Source organism: Oncorhynchus nerka, linkage group LG14 (assembly GCF_034236695.1).
Source record: "Oncorhynchus nerka isolate Pitt River linkage group LG14, Oner_Uvic_2.0, whole genome shotgun sequence".
In the NCBI taxonomy this organism is placed as follows: Eukaryota; Metazoa; Chordata; class Actinopteri; order Salmoniformes; family Salmonidae; genus Oncorhynchus; species Oncorhynchus nerka.
The window spans coordinates 62597375-62616763 of record NC_088409.1 but is presented as its reverse complement, the minus strand read 5'-3'; the positions used below and the strand labels follow the sequence as shown (position 1 = coordinate 62616763).

The window sequence follows — 19389 nt, the reverse complement described above, 5'->3', positions numbered from 1 at the left end:
CAGGCAGCAGCGTAGTGCCCTGCCAACCCACAGCTCTCTGCGTCCTCCCCCAACTTGACAGGTAGCCTATTTTCATCAGAGGTCTTTGAAACCTTGAATAAGAGTTTCAAATTTGTGGAAATGACTCATTGTTTTATATTTTTATGTTTTGTCAGGAAATGCAGCTCTGTCTCGGGTTCTGCTGTGGTGCAGTGGTTGCACAGCCTTTCCTCTACAGGGAGCCAGGTTTTCCTGTCTACTCTTCTCAATGGCAAGGCAGTGATCGCTGAGCCTGTACTTTGTCAAGGTTTTGATCAGTAACCATGGCCAAATTGATTTAGGGCCAGATAGCACTGCATTTTGCTTTGTGCTGTGTTTCCCAATAGGTCATGTAGTTTTGTTTAGACTGTGTTGTAATTTGATTTATTCTGATTCATTGAATGTTCTGGTCCTGAGGCTCCAGTGTGTTAGTAGAACGGGTCTGTGAACTCAGCTCCAGGACCGGCTGGATGAGGGTCCTGAGGCTCCAGTGTGTTAGTAGAACAGGTCTGTGAACTCAGCTCCAGGACCGGCTGGATGAGGGTCCTGAGGCTCCAGTGTGTTAGTAGAACAGGTCTGTGAACTCAGCTCCAGGACCGGCTGGATGAGGGTCCTGAGGCTCCAGTGTGTTAGTAGAACAGGTCTGTGAACTCAGCTCCAGGACCGGCTGGATGAGGGTCCTGAGGCTCCAGTGTGTTAGTAGAACAGGTCTGTGAACTCAGCCCCAGCACCGGCTGATTGAGGGTCCTGAGGCTCCAGTGTGTTAGTAGAACAGGTCTGTGAACTCAGCCCCAGGATCGGCTGGTTGAGGGTCCTGAGGCTCCAGTGTGTTAGTAGAACAGGTCTGTGAACTCAGCCCCAGCACCGGCTGATTGAGGGTCCTGAGGCTCCAGTGTGTTAGTAGAACAGGTCTGTGAACTCAGCCCCAGCACCGGCTGGATGAGGGGACTTTTTTTCTTCTCAGCTCTTGGCATTGCAGAGCTTGGTAATGATATGAGCGGGGGTCGCTGTATTTTAGATGTTTCTAAAACTTAATTGTACTTTTTTATTTATTTTATTGAATTATTAGTGGATATTAGCCTAATTCTGCCCTGCATGCATTGTTTGTAGTTTTCCTCTGGACATGTAGGAGAATCAGAACTCAGCATGCAGGGTTTCAATGGGGTGTTTGTCCCATTGGGTGAAATCTCGTGGACCCCACACCTCGCTGCCATAAAGTGCAATTGGTTCAATGACACAGTCAAATTGTTTTAGCCAAATTTGAATAGGTATTTCAATTTGAATTAGTTTTTTAATGGCATATAATGCCCTGCCTTTCTCACTCAGTTCATTCACTGCCTCATTTAGGTGTCCAGTTGAGCTTATTTTAAACCTAAGTAATTGTAGTGTGTGCAGTACTCTGTATTTTGTACCAATTGAGAACTTTGGTCTAATTCCCTGAGATCTGGATCTTCTCTGGAAAATCAATATTTCAGTATTTTTGGGGTTTACTACCAGGGCCCACGTCTGGCAGTACTGCTCTAACAGGTCCAGGCTCCACTGTTGGCCATGTGCTGCGGGTGACAGTAGGCACAGGTCATCTGCGAAGAGCAGGCATTTAACCTCTGAATTGTGGAGAATTAGACCAGGAGCTGAGGATTTGTCTAGAATAGTGGCCAATTCTTTGACGTAAATATTGAAGAACGCAGGGCTGAGATTGCAACCCTGGCAAAGGCCTCGCCCCTGGTTAAAGAATTCTCTTGTTTTCTTGCTAATTTTGATGCTGCACGTATTGCCAGTCAGATTTAGTTGTGTCATATATTTTACCCCCTACACCACTTTCATTAACTTTGTAGAGCAGTCTTGTATGGGTGGAAATATGATCAGTCATGCAATGTTTTGGTATAAATCCAAGTTGGTTTTTACTCAAGACATTGTGCTTATTAAGGAAGTTTGCATTTATAATACACCAGAAAACTCTCTCTCTCTCCCACCCTCTCTCTCTTTCTCCTTCTCTCTCTCTCTTTCTCTGTCTCTCCACAGAGTGGGAAGAAGACAGTGAAAGCAGTTCTGTGGGTGTCCGCAGATGGTCTCAGAGTGGTGGATGACAAAACCAAGGTGAGAGTGTGTCTGCAGGGCTGTTATAGCATAAACCTGTGTGCTAATCATACATACAAACACACACAGTCTGCTTGCAGATGTCAACAGTGGCTAAACATGAAACAGTAGCCTGGAACCATAGATACATACCCCTGCTCGTGGTCTCTAGCTCTGTAAGTCCAGAGTTCGTATGACAGAGCAAGTGTACAGAACTTTGCAGTATATTTGAGGTTTAAAAAGGCTTCTAAAAGTTTGTAATTTCCGCTTTAAAATGTCAGACTTGATGTTCCCTTACAAAAATTCTATCAACCCCTGCAAACATTTCCATTAATTATAATTACAATTTCCTGTTGCTGCAGGATAACTATTCTGCTGTAGCAAACTGCCTCAAATTAAGATCCTACGTCTGCATTAGGAAAAGTATGTCGTAAAGACAAAGAGAGAAAACTGCTCAGCAGGCGAGAAGCTGGCAGTCACTCCCCCTCTACCCTCCACCTTCTCCCCCCTTCGGCTGCTGCTCTCCCGCCTCTCCTTACCCACCCCCCAGCCCTTTCCCAGGTCACCTGCCATTCTCAGTCTGGCCTGAGATTGATGATGTCACCCTTCAGGCTCAGTGCAAAAGGGCTGCAACGCGTGCCTGTCCCGATGACTGTGTTTATCCTCGCAGGCCAGATTAGACTTACTTTAGGCCGGACTGCTGAGTTTTCACACTTGACATGTGTTACTGATGGATGTCAAAGGGGGCTTTGGGTAGGGGAGGGTGACAGTACACACACACACACATAGTGTTTTATTTTTATTTGACAAACACACACAGAAACACACACAGAAACACACGCACACACCTCAGGACAGGACTGTCTGGCCGCTAGGGGCCCCTAATTGCGAGTGCAATTACCCACCTTTCTTTTCAGGCCAGAGAAAAGAAGGGGGGGAGAGAAACAGTCCCACTAAGCAGTCTTTTTTGTTTCCTGTGGCAGAAGACAAATGGACCCCCCCCCCCATCCTCCCTCAGCATCTCTCCACCTCCCCCCTTTCTTGTAAATCCCATCTCCTGGTCCTCTCAAAGTCAATGTCAAAGAACACCACTGTCACAGAGAAGAAAGCCCCCTTTCCCTCCACCTCCATATCTGACCCATGTGACATGATTCAGCACTGTGCCCCCTTCCAGTTTTTCAGTGGCATGCCTCTGAGTGATCCTCCACCCCCCACAAACCCACACCCCTCACCTCCATCCACCATTAGGCAACCCAGCACGCACGGATACACACACGCACGTACACACACACACACACACACACACACACACACACACACACACACACACACACACACACACACACACACACACACACACACACACACACATACACACACACACACACACACACACACACACACACACACACACATACACACACATACACACACACATAACCAGACATTCACTTCCCCCACCAGCCTCTCTTCATCTACTAATTGGCTCTGAATGAAAATACTGTTATTTATTCCTTGCCCACTTCATTCATTCCCCTCTTCCTATTCCCCGATAGAAGAGTGTAAGGAAGTCCCTGAATGAGTGTATGAGCCCCATTTCCCTTTCATCTCTTGTTTTCCACTCTGACTCAAAGGGTGTCAGGGGCCACTAGTGGCATGGGGCGGGGGGGGAATGGGCCCCTTCCTCACCCTATAGTTCCCTACAGTCACTAGCCAAGACTCCTGAACGAGCTTGATACAGATTCTGGAACAAGAGAAAAAGTGGTTCTCCATGTTTTAGAATATGTTTTGTAGAGCTGTAAACCAGATTTAGTAAGATTTAGTTCTCGGGAGATGATCTTTCCTCACCAAATAATGACATTTCAGTAGGAGTGTTTTAATCACATGCATTCTCTATAGGCTACCATGTTATGTGTGATATGTTTCATTTCTGACGTGGTCAAGTCAGCCTTCTCTGACACGTCATCTCTTTGACTTTAGGACCTCATCGTAGACCAGACCATTGAGAAGGTGTCCTTCTGCGCGCCCGACCGCAATTATGACAAGGCTTTCTCCTACATCTGCCGTGACGGCACCACGCGCCGCTGGATCTGCCACTGCTTCATGGCCCTGAAGGACTCGGTGAGGGTGTGTGTGTGTGTGAGAGAGAGAGAGAGAGAGAGGGCCCAGCGACTAGATTAATCCAATCCCCGCATCGCTCGCCCAGAGATTAGGATTACTCTAGGGTTATCTCTATCTCAATTGCTTCTTGGAGCGCTATTGACTGTGACCTCCTGGCACTCTGAGCCACATTTCCTCCAGGGTGATAACCACTTTTATAGCATAATGGAATGAAAACGGAGTGCCAAGTCATTCCTCACAGACATGGTTCTGGTTTGATAAAGCATTTTCCAGTAGGGAAATTGACTGGCTTCAGGCTATGTTCAGACTTGTCAATTGTGTATTTTTTTGTATTAGTACCCATTCACACATAACAGAGTTTTACTGACACGCAAACATGCATACACCCACGTACACAGACACACCAAAAGGGTGTTGAGGAGGGGTGTTGACCGGGTGTGTTGTGGTCACCAGGGCGAGCGTATGAGCCACGCCGTGGGCTGTGCCTTCGCCGCCTGTCTGGAGAGGAAGCAGCGGCGCGAGAAGGAGTGCGGCGTCACAGCCTCGTTCGACGCCAGCCGCACCTCCTTCGTGCGCGAGGGCTCGTTCCGCGTGACGTCGTCCAGCCAGCAGGGTGGCGAGCGCGAGGACATCATGAAGCAGCTGCAGGACAAGAAGAAAGGTATGTCTCATCAGGAGATGAAGAGCAGCACAGACACACAGACAAAAACATCTGTCACTCACATTCTAATGTATCACTGGAAAGTTACTGGAAAGTCAAATGCGGCCTGTGTTATAGAGATAACAGGAGGATTCACTCACTGTGGATCGTCGTTGTTGTTCACCTCTATCACTCTGAAGTGTAACAACACATATACTATATGTTGGCAGGTAGTAACCTTTATCAGTGTTATTGGCTGTAGTGGTTACTAGTTGTAGTCCAACATTAACCCTGGTCATTATGGTCCAACATTAACCCTGGTTATTGTAGTCCAACATTAACCCTGGTTATTGTAGTCCAACATTAACCCTGGTTATTGTAGTCCAACATTAACCCTGGTTATTGTAGTCCAACATTTACCCTGGTCATTATAGTCCAACATTAACCCTGGTCATTATGGTCCAACATTAACCCTGGTTATTGTAGTCCAACATTAACCCTGGTTATTGTAGTCCAACATTAACCCTGGTCATTATGGTCCAACATTAACCCTGGTTATTGTAGTCCAACATTAACCCTGGTCATTATAGTCCAACATTAACCCTGGTTATTGTAGTCCAACATTAACCCTGGTCATTATGGTCCAACATTAACCCTGGTTATTGTAGTCCAACATTAACCCTGGTCATTATGGTCCAACATTAACCCTGGTTATTGTAGTCCAACATTAACCCTGGTCATTATAGTCCAACATTAACCCTGGTTATTATAGTCCAACATTAACCCTGGTTATTATAGTCCAACATTAACCCTGGTTATTATAGTCCAACATTAACCCTGGTTATTGTAGTCCAACATTAACCCTGGTTATTATAGTCCAACATTAACCCTGGTTATTATAGTCCAACATTAACCCTGGTTATTGTAGTCCAACATTAACCCTGGTTATTGTAGTCCAACATTAACCCTGGTTATTGTAGTCCAACATTAACCCTGGTTATTATAGTCCAACATTAACCCTGGTTATTGTAGTCCAACATTAACCCTGGTTATTGTAGTCCACCATTAACCCTGGTTATTGTAGTCCACTATTAACCCTGGTTATTGTAGTCCACTATTAACCCTGGTTATTGTAGTCCAAAATTAACCCTGGTTATTGTAGTCCAACATTAACCCTGGTCATTGTAGTCCAACAATAACCCTGGTCATTATAGTCCAACATTAACCCTGGTCATGGTAGTCCAACATTAACCCTGGTCATGGTAGGGTTAACATTAACCCTGGTCATGGTAGTCCAACATTAACCCTGGTCATGGTAGGGTTAACATTAACCCTGGTCATGGTAGTCCAACATTAACCCAGGTCATGGTAGTCCAACATTAACCCTGGTCATGGTAGTCCAACATTAACCTAGGTCATGGTAGTCCAACTTTAACCCTGGTCATGGTAGTCCAACATTAACCCTGGTCATTATGGTCCAACATTAACCCTGGTTATTGTAGTCCAACATTAACCCTGGTTATTGTAGTCCAACATTAACCCTGGTTATTGTAGTCCAACATTTACCCTGGTCATTATAGTCCAACATTAACATCATGGTAGTCCAACATTACCCCAGGTCATTATAGTCCAACATTAACCCTGGTCATGGTAGCCCAACATTAACCATAGCAAATTGTAATCTCCAGAGCCCCCGTGTACCATCCCAGCCATCCCCCCTGGCACCTCCTCACCCCCTGAGGGCGAGGCCTCGCCCGTGGGGCAGGGGGTGGAGCACGCAATCCCGCGGCGCCACGCGCCCATTGAGCAGCTGGTGCGGCAGGGCTCCTTCCGGGGCTTCCCGGCCCTCAGCGGGAAGAACTCGCCGTTCAAGAGGCAGCTCTCGCTGCGCCTCAACGACCTGCCTTCCAACCTGCAGCGCAAGACCGCCGACTTCCAGAGCAAGAACCCAGGTTAGCCTCACCTCTTTTTGTTAGCTTAGCTAAGTCTCTGCATTCTACGATCTAGGACAAAGGGTGGTTAGCCTCACCAGTCTAGGACAACATAGTCCTGCAATGCCACACTTCCATGTTGTGTTCATCACTCGGAGGAATCCTGGAAATCAAGGCTAATGTCAATCAGAGCCTGAAGTTTTCCTCTCTTCATGACCTGACCAAGGATAATTCAGGACTTTTCCCGGTCAGATCATGGGTCAGGAAAAACTCTGAACCTTTATGACAGAGTATGGTGGTGTTTATAATTATTAGTATTTGACCAGCAACAAGTGAAGCCAGAGATTCATTGATCGGGGTCATAATAGCACTGAAGTTGATCATCAGTGTGTTATTAAAGCTGTGGTTGATTGCTGTGGCTGATTGCTGTGGCTGATTGCTGTGGCTGATTGCTGTGGCTGATTGCTGTGGCTGATTGCTGTGGCTGATTGCTGAGTCCATGTAATGGTTATTTTGAAGTATAATAATTAGGATTCCCAACACAGCTTTTTGTTCCTGCTGTAGTGAGGTAGATTAAACCTCTCAGTTATGTTGATTATAGTTATAATGAGCAGACCTCAGCTTTGAATCATTAATAAACACACATTTCACCTCTGATGGTTGCAGCACAATTGTACCTGACATCTATTTACATTCATGTACGTAGCTGTAGCAGTACTAGCGTTGTGTCCAGAGATTCTCTCTTTCGAATAGGATCTGTACCTATTTGAATCCCACGCATGCATGGAAGACACGCACACACCCACGCACACACTTAGCCAGCAATAGAAGCCACACAAGCATGAACACACGCAAGCACAGGACACATGTATACACACCCACACACACAGTAGCAGCTAATTTCACCGCCTCGCCCCTCCCCAGTAGTCCGCCAGGTCTCTCAGTGAACAATGTGTCTATAAATAGTCTCCACTAGACCAGTCCCTCTACAGCCATAGATCCAGGGATTGTAGTACACACAAACACAGACACACGCACACACATGCACACACAGTGATGTACACACTCACACACGCATGCACGCACACAGGCATACACACACACACTACACTACTACACAGAGAAACCCCACAGCTTCTCCCTTCCTCTTTGAACCCTATGGGCCAATCAAATGTTCAGAAAGAGAGACCTTACAAGGCAGGCCTGTCAAGAACAAAGCAGTTCAGACTGCTGTCTCCAGACAGAAAGACACTACATCTGCACCTGGAGTAGTTATTCTAAGCAGGGTCATTCATTGGGCACCAAACAGAAGAAAACGGTCTGAAACAGGGAGTGACTACTTAAACCTGTCCAATAATAAATGGCCATTTTCATTTTCTGTTGCAAAAGGTTTTGCTATGCTGTGCCCTAATGAATAGGACCCAACAGAGAGACCGTGCAGCGGGCGCTCCATAGGAATTACGTCCACCATTGACCCCTCTGGTTCTGTTTGGCCCCACAACTCTCTCTGCTCTCCACAGGCTTCGCTCACTCTCTCTGTCAGGGACAGGTCACTGAAAGGGGAATTACACAAATGATGAGCTATTTTTTATATACTGGTTATAGGTTGAGATTTTCCCTCTGTTTTCTACACTAAGGATTTAGGCTATAGATAATCTCATGCATGAATAACAGACCTGTTGGGTGTGTTACAGAGGAACTTTTATTTTCTGACTTTGAAGTACAAAAGATGATGAAGACCTCATAGGACCATGGGAACAGATGACATTTAAATCAAGGGCTTAGAAATGTTTACATCCGGTGTCATGTACTTTAATCCTATATCATTATATAAGTGTATGTTTGTCCCAAGACTTTAATCTTGCCATCAAATCATCCAAAGGAAAGCCACTCCTCAAAATCCTTCTCCCCCTCTGTAGTCCCAGAGATGGATCTGTCTGTGTGTGGCGAGGCAGACAACAGCATCAACGCTCTGTGCAGCCAGATCAACCATTCCTTCACCAGGCCCTCTGAGGAACTCTTCTCCAACCCCACCCCCAACGGCCTGCCAGGCTGCACTGTGCCCCCAGCCATCCCCCCTCCACCCGCCCCCCTGCAAGGTAACTCATTGACTACCTTATCATTCTCTCTCTATGAGCTCTAGTCTGGCTTAACATGTGTTGTACACCTCAACTCCAACTTTGCATTCGGAATGAGTTTTGTATTTGTAATGTTTCTAATGCCGATTTGCTTCTAATGCTTGTAAGGCTGATTTGCATGAAAAGTGTCAGTTATTTGTGTGTATCTCTGTGGTGTGCTACAGCGTAGGTCACTAAACAGCCGGCAATGCAGCTTTTCAAAGTCCCTTTCCCTGATGTTTGTAGAGATCCCGTTCATGGTAAACGCTCCGCATGTCGGCTCAACCCTTGCATTGAATCCCGGCCCTAATCAGAAAAGGCTGCCGAATAGGATGTGTGTGTGTCCTCTGTGCTTGTCATTGTAAAGCGGTAGAGAGATCCAGCAGCAGGGTTGATGTAACGTGTGATTGACGTGTTGCTCTCTGCTTCTCTCCCACAGCCACGTCCTCCTGGGTGCAGGCGGAGCCCCCGGTCCAGTCCCCTGTCCACAGTGGACACAGGAGGACGCCCTCCGAGGCTGAGCGCTGGCTGGAGGAGGTGGCCCAGGCCGTCAAGGCCCAGCAACAGACCCCCAACCTTCCCCCGCCACCCATCCAGCCCACCCCTGCCATTCCAGGGCCACCCATGTCAAACGCAGCTATGTCTGTGCCACCTATGTCTAACCCACTTATGCCTGGCCCACCTATGTCTAACCCACTTATGCCTGGCCCACCTATGTCTAACCCACTTATGCCTGGCCCACCTATGTCTAACCCACTTATGCCTGGCCCACCTATGTCAGGTGTGCCCATAACGGGGGCATCCATGCCGGGGACAACCATGCCAGGGGTGCCTGGCTCCCTGCCCACTTCCATGCAGCCGTTTCCCTTGGCGTTTGATGCCACTCCTGCGCCCGTGAGCCTGTATAACCAGCCACCCCTGCAGCCAGCGTTTGTACCCATGCAGGCCTACATGCCCGCCCTGGCCAACAGCATGGTGTACTCCAACGCCAGTGTGCCTGTGGTGGGCATCACGCCTTCCCAGATGGTGGCTAATGTCTTCTGCACGGCAGGCGGCTCTACCGGCGGGCCTTCCATGGGCATGTGCACAGGGCCCAAAATGGGCACGCTCACCGGCGGGCACCGCCACTCTTTCTCCGGCCAGCCGGGCGGGTTCCCTATGCCACCCTTCGGAGCTCATCCCACCGTCAACGGCCTCCCCCACAACATTCCCACCTCCCCCGCCACCATCATGCAGAACGGCACCAGCAGCAATAGCAGCAGCTGGCCACCGGAGGGCGCACAGCAGGCCAACCCGCCCCCAGCCAATGCCCAGGAGGTTGATCGCTTCGAGGCAAAGTGGGCCGCGCTGGAGACCAAATTGCAACCCAAGGCGGCGCCCAACCCTTTCTCCAATGACTTGCAAAAGACCTTTGAGATCGAGCTTTAACTCTGTATTAACCCAGGTCAGGCCACTGCATAGACTATGATGATGCAGACACCCAACCACAATGAACCACTCCACTCCCCCCCTCCAGCCCCCTGCCCCTAAATGCTGTCGCTCCCCGACTTCTTGATTTTCTCCTCCCCTGTTGAGACCCCAGGATGTAAATTGGGTCTGAATGAAGGGGGGACATGATGACTGTGTATGGGGTTCCTCGCGATGCATTCCCTGGGATTTCTAGCAATCATGTTCTACGTGGGGATCTATGGAAGAGCCAGAGAATATGGATACATCACATGACACTGAGATGAGACACTGAGAGAGATTATGTTGATGGTACCCAAGCACAGCAAAGGCCCTGGTTGACTAGCCAATGACACAAATCGATGGTGGAGACCACAAAGGAGGCGTCGACCAATAAGAGTGACAGACAGTTTGATTGCCAAAATGGTTATATTTATGATTTTTACTTAGCTTTTAACCTGTTATAGTTTCACATTGTTGTTTCTCCCTGTATTTATTTGTGTGGAACTGGAAAGAGGAGGAAAATAACTAGCAGCTGCAACTGTGTCAGCGGAGAGAGCAAAGAGAGCGAGTGAGTCATGAAACGAGAGGTTGGAAACAAGTGTAAATAGCATGCTTTTTTCACCCTCTATTTATTACCAATCCATGTATAACCGTCAATTTGCTTACTCAACCCAAATGAGTCACCGTTAGCTAAATCACCATGGTGATCTCACCCCTCTGTCCCAGTGCCACTCCACCTGCAGGGCAGACACACTAGAACCCTAGAACATTCTGGAAAGGGTCCAAATAGTGCGGCACATTCCAAGTTGGTTGGTTGATTCGCATTATATTCTAAAACATGGTAGTAGTCACCCCCGTACGAGTGTAGTCAGTCAACACTATGAGAGTCTATTTGGAAGTGTTGAGCCTAAGATTTAAGAGATTAGGGATGGGAGATCTTGAGCACTTCGTAAGATAAAGAGGGTATGTTTGGGGTGAGTTATGTTTTTTTTGTCACTGGGGGCTGCCTTTGAAATGGCACCCTATTCCCATATAGGGCCTTGGGCAAAAGTAGTGCCTCCCTATAGGCACAGACGTCAATTCAATGTCTATTCCACGATGCTTCAATGCAATTTCCTAGAAATGACGTATATACAACGTTGATTCAATCGGTGTGTGCCCAGTGGGCTGGGTCAAGCTGCACTTCTGACATAATGGGACTACAGTCCGTTTGTAGAGAGGCTTCTGGATCCAGGCTCTTGTCTTGAGGCCATTGTGACGGGCAGAAGTTATGGCACCTGCAGTGTGTGGTCTACCAGGCTGAGTAAAGATGGCTAGAGGAAGTGATGAGTCATTCACCACTTTAAACAGACAGAGGAAGGCATCCATCTTTGTAGAGGGAAAACAAAGACATTAAAGTGACACGGTTAGTCGGGGGGGGGGGGGGTGGAGAAGGTGAAAGTTAGACTGAGAGAACGAGGGCATGTGAGAATGAGTTTGAGGATGTGGACTATTGAAAGGCTGTGGTGAACTGAGAAAAGATGAAAGAAGATTGGATTAATCAAATACCATACAGGCAAAACAGTACGTTAAACAGACTGGTTGTTTCATTCCTTTAAACTCCTTTCACTGCTCCCAAACAAAGGCACTTCTGTTAGAGTTATAGTCACCATGCATTTAGCGCTCCGCAGAAACAATACTTTACTGTTTGATCGTAATCTCAAAAGAGGCAAGCATTTCCTTCCGTGAACTTTAGTTGAAACACACAAAGACAATAAATATGCAGTATACTATAGCTACAACCCCATATTGGAATTTTAGCCCACTTGGCAGGACTTCCATTGGCAGGTCAAGGCGGGGCAAACGCATGTGCTTCGATGGGATGCTTTATGCTATTTGTCATTATACTGCTTTATGTACGATCCTGCCCCAGACGACATGAGTGTCTGGGAGTGAGACGGAGTGGGACCCAGGGGACCAGTGTTATTGAATGGACATCACAACTAGACAAACAGGCTCCATCCATCCCGCTCTCCTGGTCATTAACTCCTTAGGACTCCTCGGCCAATCAGGCTTTGTCATTTTTACATGCGGCACAATACTGGCTGACATCCATTCGCTTTCGCAAAGATATAAATCACCAGTGAGGGGCCCATGTTTTTGCTCATTTAGACAAATCGATTTTCTAAATGTATTCTCTCCCCACCTTTTAAGAGAAAAAAACGTAGTCATTCATGAAATTGCTGTTTTCATTTCGTTAAATTCCCGTTATTTACACGCCCTCTAAAATGTAGGTTAATGACGTTCAGAATAAGAAACTAAATGACCTCCTAAACTTGATTGTAAACCATAGTGTAGTGATAACAAACCAGTGGAGTTTATTTTTGTTCTTTATTTACAGAATTTTGTATTTAAACCTACATATTTGTATTGTAATTACATTGTACAAAGATAAATAAATAATATAATATTAAACTTGTGTTGGTGTCTGTGTTTTTTTGCATTCTGTATCGTGCTCTCCCTCCCTTTCTCCCAATGCAGGTCATGTACCTGTCTTATCCCCACCAATTCATAAGAACTTTATCTTCCCCAGTACTAATAGATCAAATGTATCCGCACCCTGTGCCAACGGTGATGCATGTACCATTGGCATAAAAAAACACTCATGTCAACTGTCTACTTCTAAAGATGGTCAACAGTTGAACAGCACCAGTCATTAAATGAAGTAAAAGATCTCCGTAGTTGTATTTAAAAAACATCTCAAACCTACTGTTTGCCCTGAAAGTCTTGGAGTAAAGCGTTGAAGAGTTCTCTCTTATTGAACGCATTGACTACGCTTGCCGACTCTACCGCTGTTCACAGGACTCTACCGCTGTTCACAGGACTCTACCGCTGTTCACAGGACTCTACCGCTGTTCACAGGACTCGCAGAGCTGTTCACAGGACTCTACCGCTGTTCACAGGACTCTACCGCTGTTCACAGGAAATCTACCACTGTTCACAGGACTCGCAGAGCTGTTCACAGGACTCTACCGCTGTTCACAGGACTCTACCCCTGTTCACAGGACTCGCAGAGCTGTTCACAGGACTCGCAGAGCTGTTCACAGGACTCTACCGCTGTTCAAAGGACTCTACCGCTGTTCACAGGACTCTACCGCTGTTCACAGGACTCGCAGAGCTGTTCACAGGACTCTACCGCTGTTCACAGGACTCTACCACTGTTCACAGGACTCTACCGCTGTTCACAGGACTCGCAGAGCTGTTCACAGGACTCTACCGCTGTTCACAAGACTCGCAGAGCTGTTCACAGGACTCTACCGCTGTTCACAGGACTCTACCGCTGTTCACAGGACTCGCAGAGCTGTTCACAGGACTCTTACCGCTGTTCACAGGACTCCTACCGCTGTTCACAGGACTCGCAGAGCTGTTCACAGGACTCTACCGCTGTTCACAGGACTCGCAGAGCTGTTCACAGGACTCGCAGAGCAGCCCGAGCAGCCTTCTCCAGTGTCTTGACAAAAGCTCTGGCCGCTAATGCGACCAGACAAGGCCCCTTTTCTTCCCCAAGGGCCATGAAAAAGAGGACAGCCACAGAACACTTGAGTCATTTTAGTACTAACTCTCTCGCCATTGTCTTTCCCCAACTGCTCACTGCAGCGCTGAGGAAGAATCGGGACAACAGGAAACACAACAAAGACACAGTCAGAGAGAGAGACAGAACGAGGACAGGCCCCACTACTACAGCACAGTGCAAGGGAAATGGGTTGCCATGGACACAGCAGTGAAAGGGTCATTTATAAACACCCCAAAACTGCCAGAGTAGGCAGAAAAAGCGTGATGCGTATATAAATGAAACTGCCATAAGGAAAGAATGGTGCTAGAAATAATAAAGCAGACTAATGTGCTCACATGTAGGCCAAATCCTAGTGGTGTCTGTCTGGCCTGAGGAGAAGCTGTCATCTAAGACTTCTCACTGTTTCTATTATGAACATGCTCTACTGCAGGGCCCATATTCATAAAGCGTCTCAGAGTAAGAGTGCTGATCTAGCCTCAGTTTCTCCTTTTAGATCATTATGGATCAGATTACATAGACAGGGAGACCTGATCCTAGATCAGCACTCCGACCCCGAGATGCTTTATGACTACGGGCCCAGGTGTCTGAAAATGAATCCCTGCATTTAATGAGATGGGTTCATAATCCCCTAAAGTCATTCATTAAAACAAACCCCTAAACAATAAAAAACAGTGCAATTTTATGCAATCATTTTTTATCTGCTTTCCCATCTGGTGCGTCACACAGTGCAGTGAGGGTGTGATGGCAGTATGTGATAGAAGAATCAGAATCAGTAATCATGTTTGTGTAATAGCTCTTACCCAGATAGTGGAATGAGCAGATAATACGTTCACTGCTATTGTTTCTGGTGTTTTTAAGATTGGTGCATGGATACTGTGGCACGTCTGTTTCCAGATCACATCTGTTAAAAGTGGCTTTACCACCGTTAGAATCACGTTGGTAATTGCTATGGATGTGAAATGTAAGCGCTCGCACGTGACCTTTAAAGTCCTTGAGGTGAGGGAGGTGATTAAGTAGATTCATTACATACGTTTAGACATCGATCAGTTCAGAGTCCATTGTTCTCACACGTACAGTCATTCAACAAGGTCATTTGAACATATGAATGATGTATTTTAACATTTATTATGTTGCTTAAAGAATCCTTTATCTTCTGTGTAAAAATGGTGGTTTGAAGTCGGTTGGCCCCAAGCAACCTCAAATGTCAAAACACACACACAGGCACACATGTAAACGAACGCAAGCATGTTTGCACATGTACTTGCACACACACACGCTTACATGTGCACGCACCCTACCAACCCACTCTCTCTCTCACACACACACACACACACACACACACACACACACACACACACACACACACACACACACACACACACACACACACACACACACACACACACACACACACACACACACACACACACACACACACACACACACACACACACACACACACACACACACACACACACACACACACACACACACACACACCTTCCACCATTCTAGAAGGTTGGTTGATGTTGTTGCCTATGAGGCCTGGCTGGTTGGATACTCAGTGCTTTTTCCTCACCCCTCCCACTCTTTTCCCCACCATTGTGCCCAAACCTGGAGCTCTGACTGGGGCCTTGGCACTGCCCAACCGCATTGGCGCCATTTCATCCCTTGCCAGCTCCTACCAACCCCTGCCAGCAGCTGTCATTCATAAATACCAAGCCTGATAGCTGTTAGGGTGTCCTAGGGAGGACATGATGTCCACGTAGACTACCCATAGACCAATATGGGTAGTCCACAGTATGTGGAACTGACAATATACATACAACTAACCTATTCCAACAGGGGATTACCGTTTATGACCATCATTGGGAATAAAATAGACTTCCATAGTTGGAACAGATGCCCGACTACATTTGAACGTAATGCTTAGATTTTTCCACCCCCTTCACTGCCGTCTAAATCTGTGTACACAACAGATGCAAGACGTTATGCAATTGTTCAAAGCTCCTGTACATTACGTGATGCAGTAAGGGTCATCACTAGTGTGTTTAATCTGCAATCTGCCATCCTGATCTCATGCTGCCTGCTTCTACATGGGAGTCATGTATTACAGTAAGCCAACATGGATAAACAGTTGGCATGTACATCATCCTTCAGTCATCATTCAAAACAGACAAGATTACATTGAGTTAACCATTGCTGTCAAAACGTACTATGATTCAATGATATCAGTAGATATCTAGGCCATAGTGGCTCGGCTGCCTACTTCGAGAAATCACTGTCCAATCACTGTCACTTTGTCAGCCACTGCGTTTTGACGCTGCAGGCAGAGAATGACATTTCTGTTGATGTACCTCCACCTAGTGGCGAGAAATGATTATTGCGCATTACACAACTGATCCATTTTGCATTAGTCATTGTAAGAGCGTCATCTAAAATAGGAATCTCTTTTGTCCCATATCCTCCAGCAGGTTAACTCTGTCTTATGTCCACATTTATAGTCCCATTGATAAAATGAAGTAGTTGGAGTAGGAATTGTTGCTGTGTGTGTGTGTTTGGTTGTGTGCGCATTTAATTTCTCCCGTCATAGTATAATATAATATAGGCCCTATCACCTCTCCATTATGCTCCAGAACTCACACATCACAGTGAGCCGCACCTGCAATGTGCCACGTCATACATTAAGGGTCGGGTGGTGCTCCGGGGGCATGTGAAATGTGAAAAGATCCGATGTGATTAGTGAAAGAAATATCAGAACTCAGCTGCCTGTGTAAACGCAGCCTTAGATCCCTGCTATCCTGCTCACTGAACCATCCTACTAATCACAATGCCACTAATGGATTAGTAGAACAGAACCATACATCAAGATCAATGTAAACTTCATGCTGGTTCAGGTTCATTTAATCCAGTATTTTATCTTAATCCAGACTCTTTTAGACCATAATGGATATACAGTAGGTGATCAGGTGCTGTATTTCTGACCTTCGACCTTCCTCTGCCTACATTATGCTACAGTCAGTCAATTCAGGAAGTGATTTACATTTACATTTCTAAAATGTAAACAACTTTTGATACACAGTAGGTTCTCCATTTCAGTTTATTGAGAAGTCATTGGAAATATAAGCCCTTTATTCAATTATTGAATCGGAATTGGAATTGACTTTCTGAATTGGCTGACTTCGATTCCAATTGACCCCAACCCTGCCACAATGCTAAACCTATGAGACCGTTGTTGTCAAAATATACCTAGTTGTAAGCTACTCCATATTCCTAATCAATCTGTAGCACATTTCCTGTTTATGTCTCGTCTTTACATGGGAATAGAGGGTAAGAATGTGTTCCTTCTGTAAAGGAGGCATGTTTTCCACGAGAGGCATGAAACGCCTCATGGCCAAATCCATGTACATACTGTCATTGGTCTGATCCAAGGAAATGGCTGTTGTCATTTCATGGCTCTTAGTCTGATTACCACCCTCTGTTATCCCTGAGAGAAACCTACACAGAAAAACAGATCAATCACCTTCACATGACCTTGGTCTTTCAGGAACTAGCCAATCGGAGGAAGAAATAGAGCGATGGCCCAGGGCGCTCCATCAACAGAACCTCCACCTATGTTCCCAGGTCAGTTCTTACACCTTCACTCCACTGTGGCTGGTTTTCTACAGCTTAACCAGACATCACATCAGTTCTTATGCAATTCAATTCCTTCTAACTTGACCTGACATTTATGAAGAAGGTGGTTGAGGGTGGAATGATCTAGAGAAATTGCAGAGCTAATGGCCTATATGTACATAATGGAGACAACCTTGCTGTAAGACTGCTTTCTAGAGCCAGTACTGTTGGTCTGTCTGCTTGCCTATCCTACTCCTGATTGGCTGTGCAACTTGTGGTGTCATCTGAAAGTACAATAGCAGTGCCCTTAGTTAGAGAAAGGAGTGTAGGAAAAACCAATGATGCTATATGTATTATTTACACACACACACATATATATATATATATACACACAGTACCAGTCAAAGGTTTGGACACCTACTCATTCAAGTTTTTCTTTTAAAATTTTCTACATTGTAGAATATTAGTGAAGACATCAAAACTATGAAATAACACATTTGAAGGTCAGTCAATGTGGAAAATTTCAAGAACTTTGAAAGTTTCTTCAAGTGCAGTTGCAAAAAACATCAAGCGCTATGATGAAACTGGCTCTCACGAGGACCGCTGGAGAGCTGCATCAGATGACCTGACATCCACAATCACCCGACCTCAACCCAATTGAGATGGTTTGGGATGAGTCGGACCGAAGAGTGAAGGAAAAGCAGCCAACAAGTGCTCAGCATATGTGGGAACTCCTTAAAGACTGTTGGAAAATCATTCCAGGTGGAGCTAGATGAGAGAATGCCAACAGTGTGCAAAGCTGTCATCAAGGCAAAGGGTGGCTACTTTGAAGAATCTAAAATATAAACTCAGAAGAAAAAGAAACCCTTTATCAGGACCCTGTCTTTCAAAGATAATTTGTCAAATTCAAATAACTTCAAAGATCTTCGTTGTAAAGGGTTTAAACACTGTTTCCCATGCTTGTTCAATGAACCATAAACAATTAATGAACATGCACCTGTGGAACGGTCGCTAAGACACTAACAGCTTACAGACCGTAGGCAATTAAGGTCACAATTATGAAAACTTAGGACACTAAAGAGACCTTTCTGCTGACTCTGAAAAACACCAAAAGAAAGATGCCCAGGGTCCCTGCTCATCTGCGTAAACATGCCTTAGGAATGCTGCAAGGAGGCATGAGGAGTGCAGATGTGGCCAGGGCAATACATTTCAATGTCCGTACTGTGAGATACCTAACACAGCGCTACAGGGAGACAGGACAGACAGCTGATCGTCCTCGCAAGGGCAGACCACGTGTAACAACACCTGCAAAGGATCGGTACATCCGAACATCGCACCTGCGGAACAGGTACAGGATGGCAACAACAACTGCCCGAGTTACACCAGGAACGCACAATCCCTCCATCAGTGCTCTGACTGTCCGCAATAGGCTGAGAGAGGCTGGACTGAGGGCTTGTAGGCCTGTTGTAAGGAAGGTTCTCACCAGACAACACCGGCAACAACGTTGCCTATGAGCACAAACCCACCATCGCTGGACCAGACAGGACTGGCAAAAAGTGTTCTTCACTGACACGTTGCGGTGTTGTCTCAACAGGAGTGGTGGTCAGATTCGCGTTTATCGTTGAAGGAATGAGCATTACATCGAGGCCTGTACTCTGGAGTGGGATCAATTTGGAGGTGGAGGGTCCGTCATGGTCGGACTGAACTTGTTGTCATTGCAGGCAATCTCAACACTGTGCATTACACGGAAGACATTCTCCTCCCTCATGTGGTACCCTCCCTGCAGGCTCATCCTGACATGACCCTTCAGCATGACAGTGCCACCAGCCATACTGCTCGTTCTGTGCATGATTCCCTGCAAGACAGGAA

The 19389-nt window shown here is 46.3% G+C and overlaps 1 protein-coding gene across 3 annotated transcripts in view; it reads left to right on the top strand.

The window, feature by feature from the left end:
• The window catches only part of LOC115141634 (numb-like protein), a 73501-nt gene extending 60691 nt beyond the window's left edge, over positions 1–12810 (top strand). For all 3 annotated transcript variants that reach the window (XM_029680685.2, XM_029680684.2, XM_029680686.2), the window contains exons 4-9: positions 2041–2115; positions 4075–4215; positions 4669–4876; positions 6544–6807; positions 8706–8885; positions 9343–12810. In XM_029680685.2, the coding sequence (XP_029536545.1) occupies positions 2041–2115; positions 4075–4215; positions 4669–4876; positions 6544–6807; positions 8706–8885; positions 9343–10331 (1857 nt within the window). In that variant the 3' untranslated portion in view covers positions 10332–12810. The remainder of the gene's footprint in view (positions 1–2040; positions 2116–4074; positions 4216–4668; positions 4877–6543; positions 6808–8705; positions 8886–9342) is intronic.
• The last annotated feature ends 6579 nt before the right edge of the window (positions 12811–19389 follow it).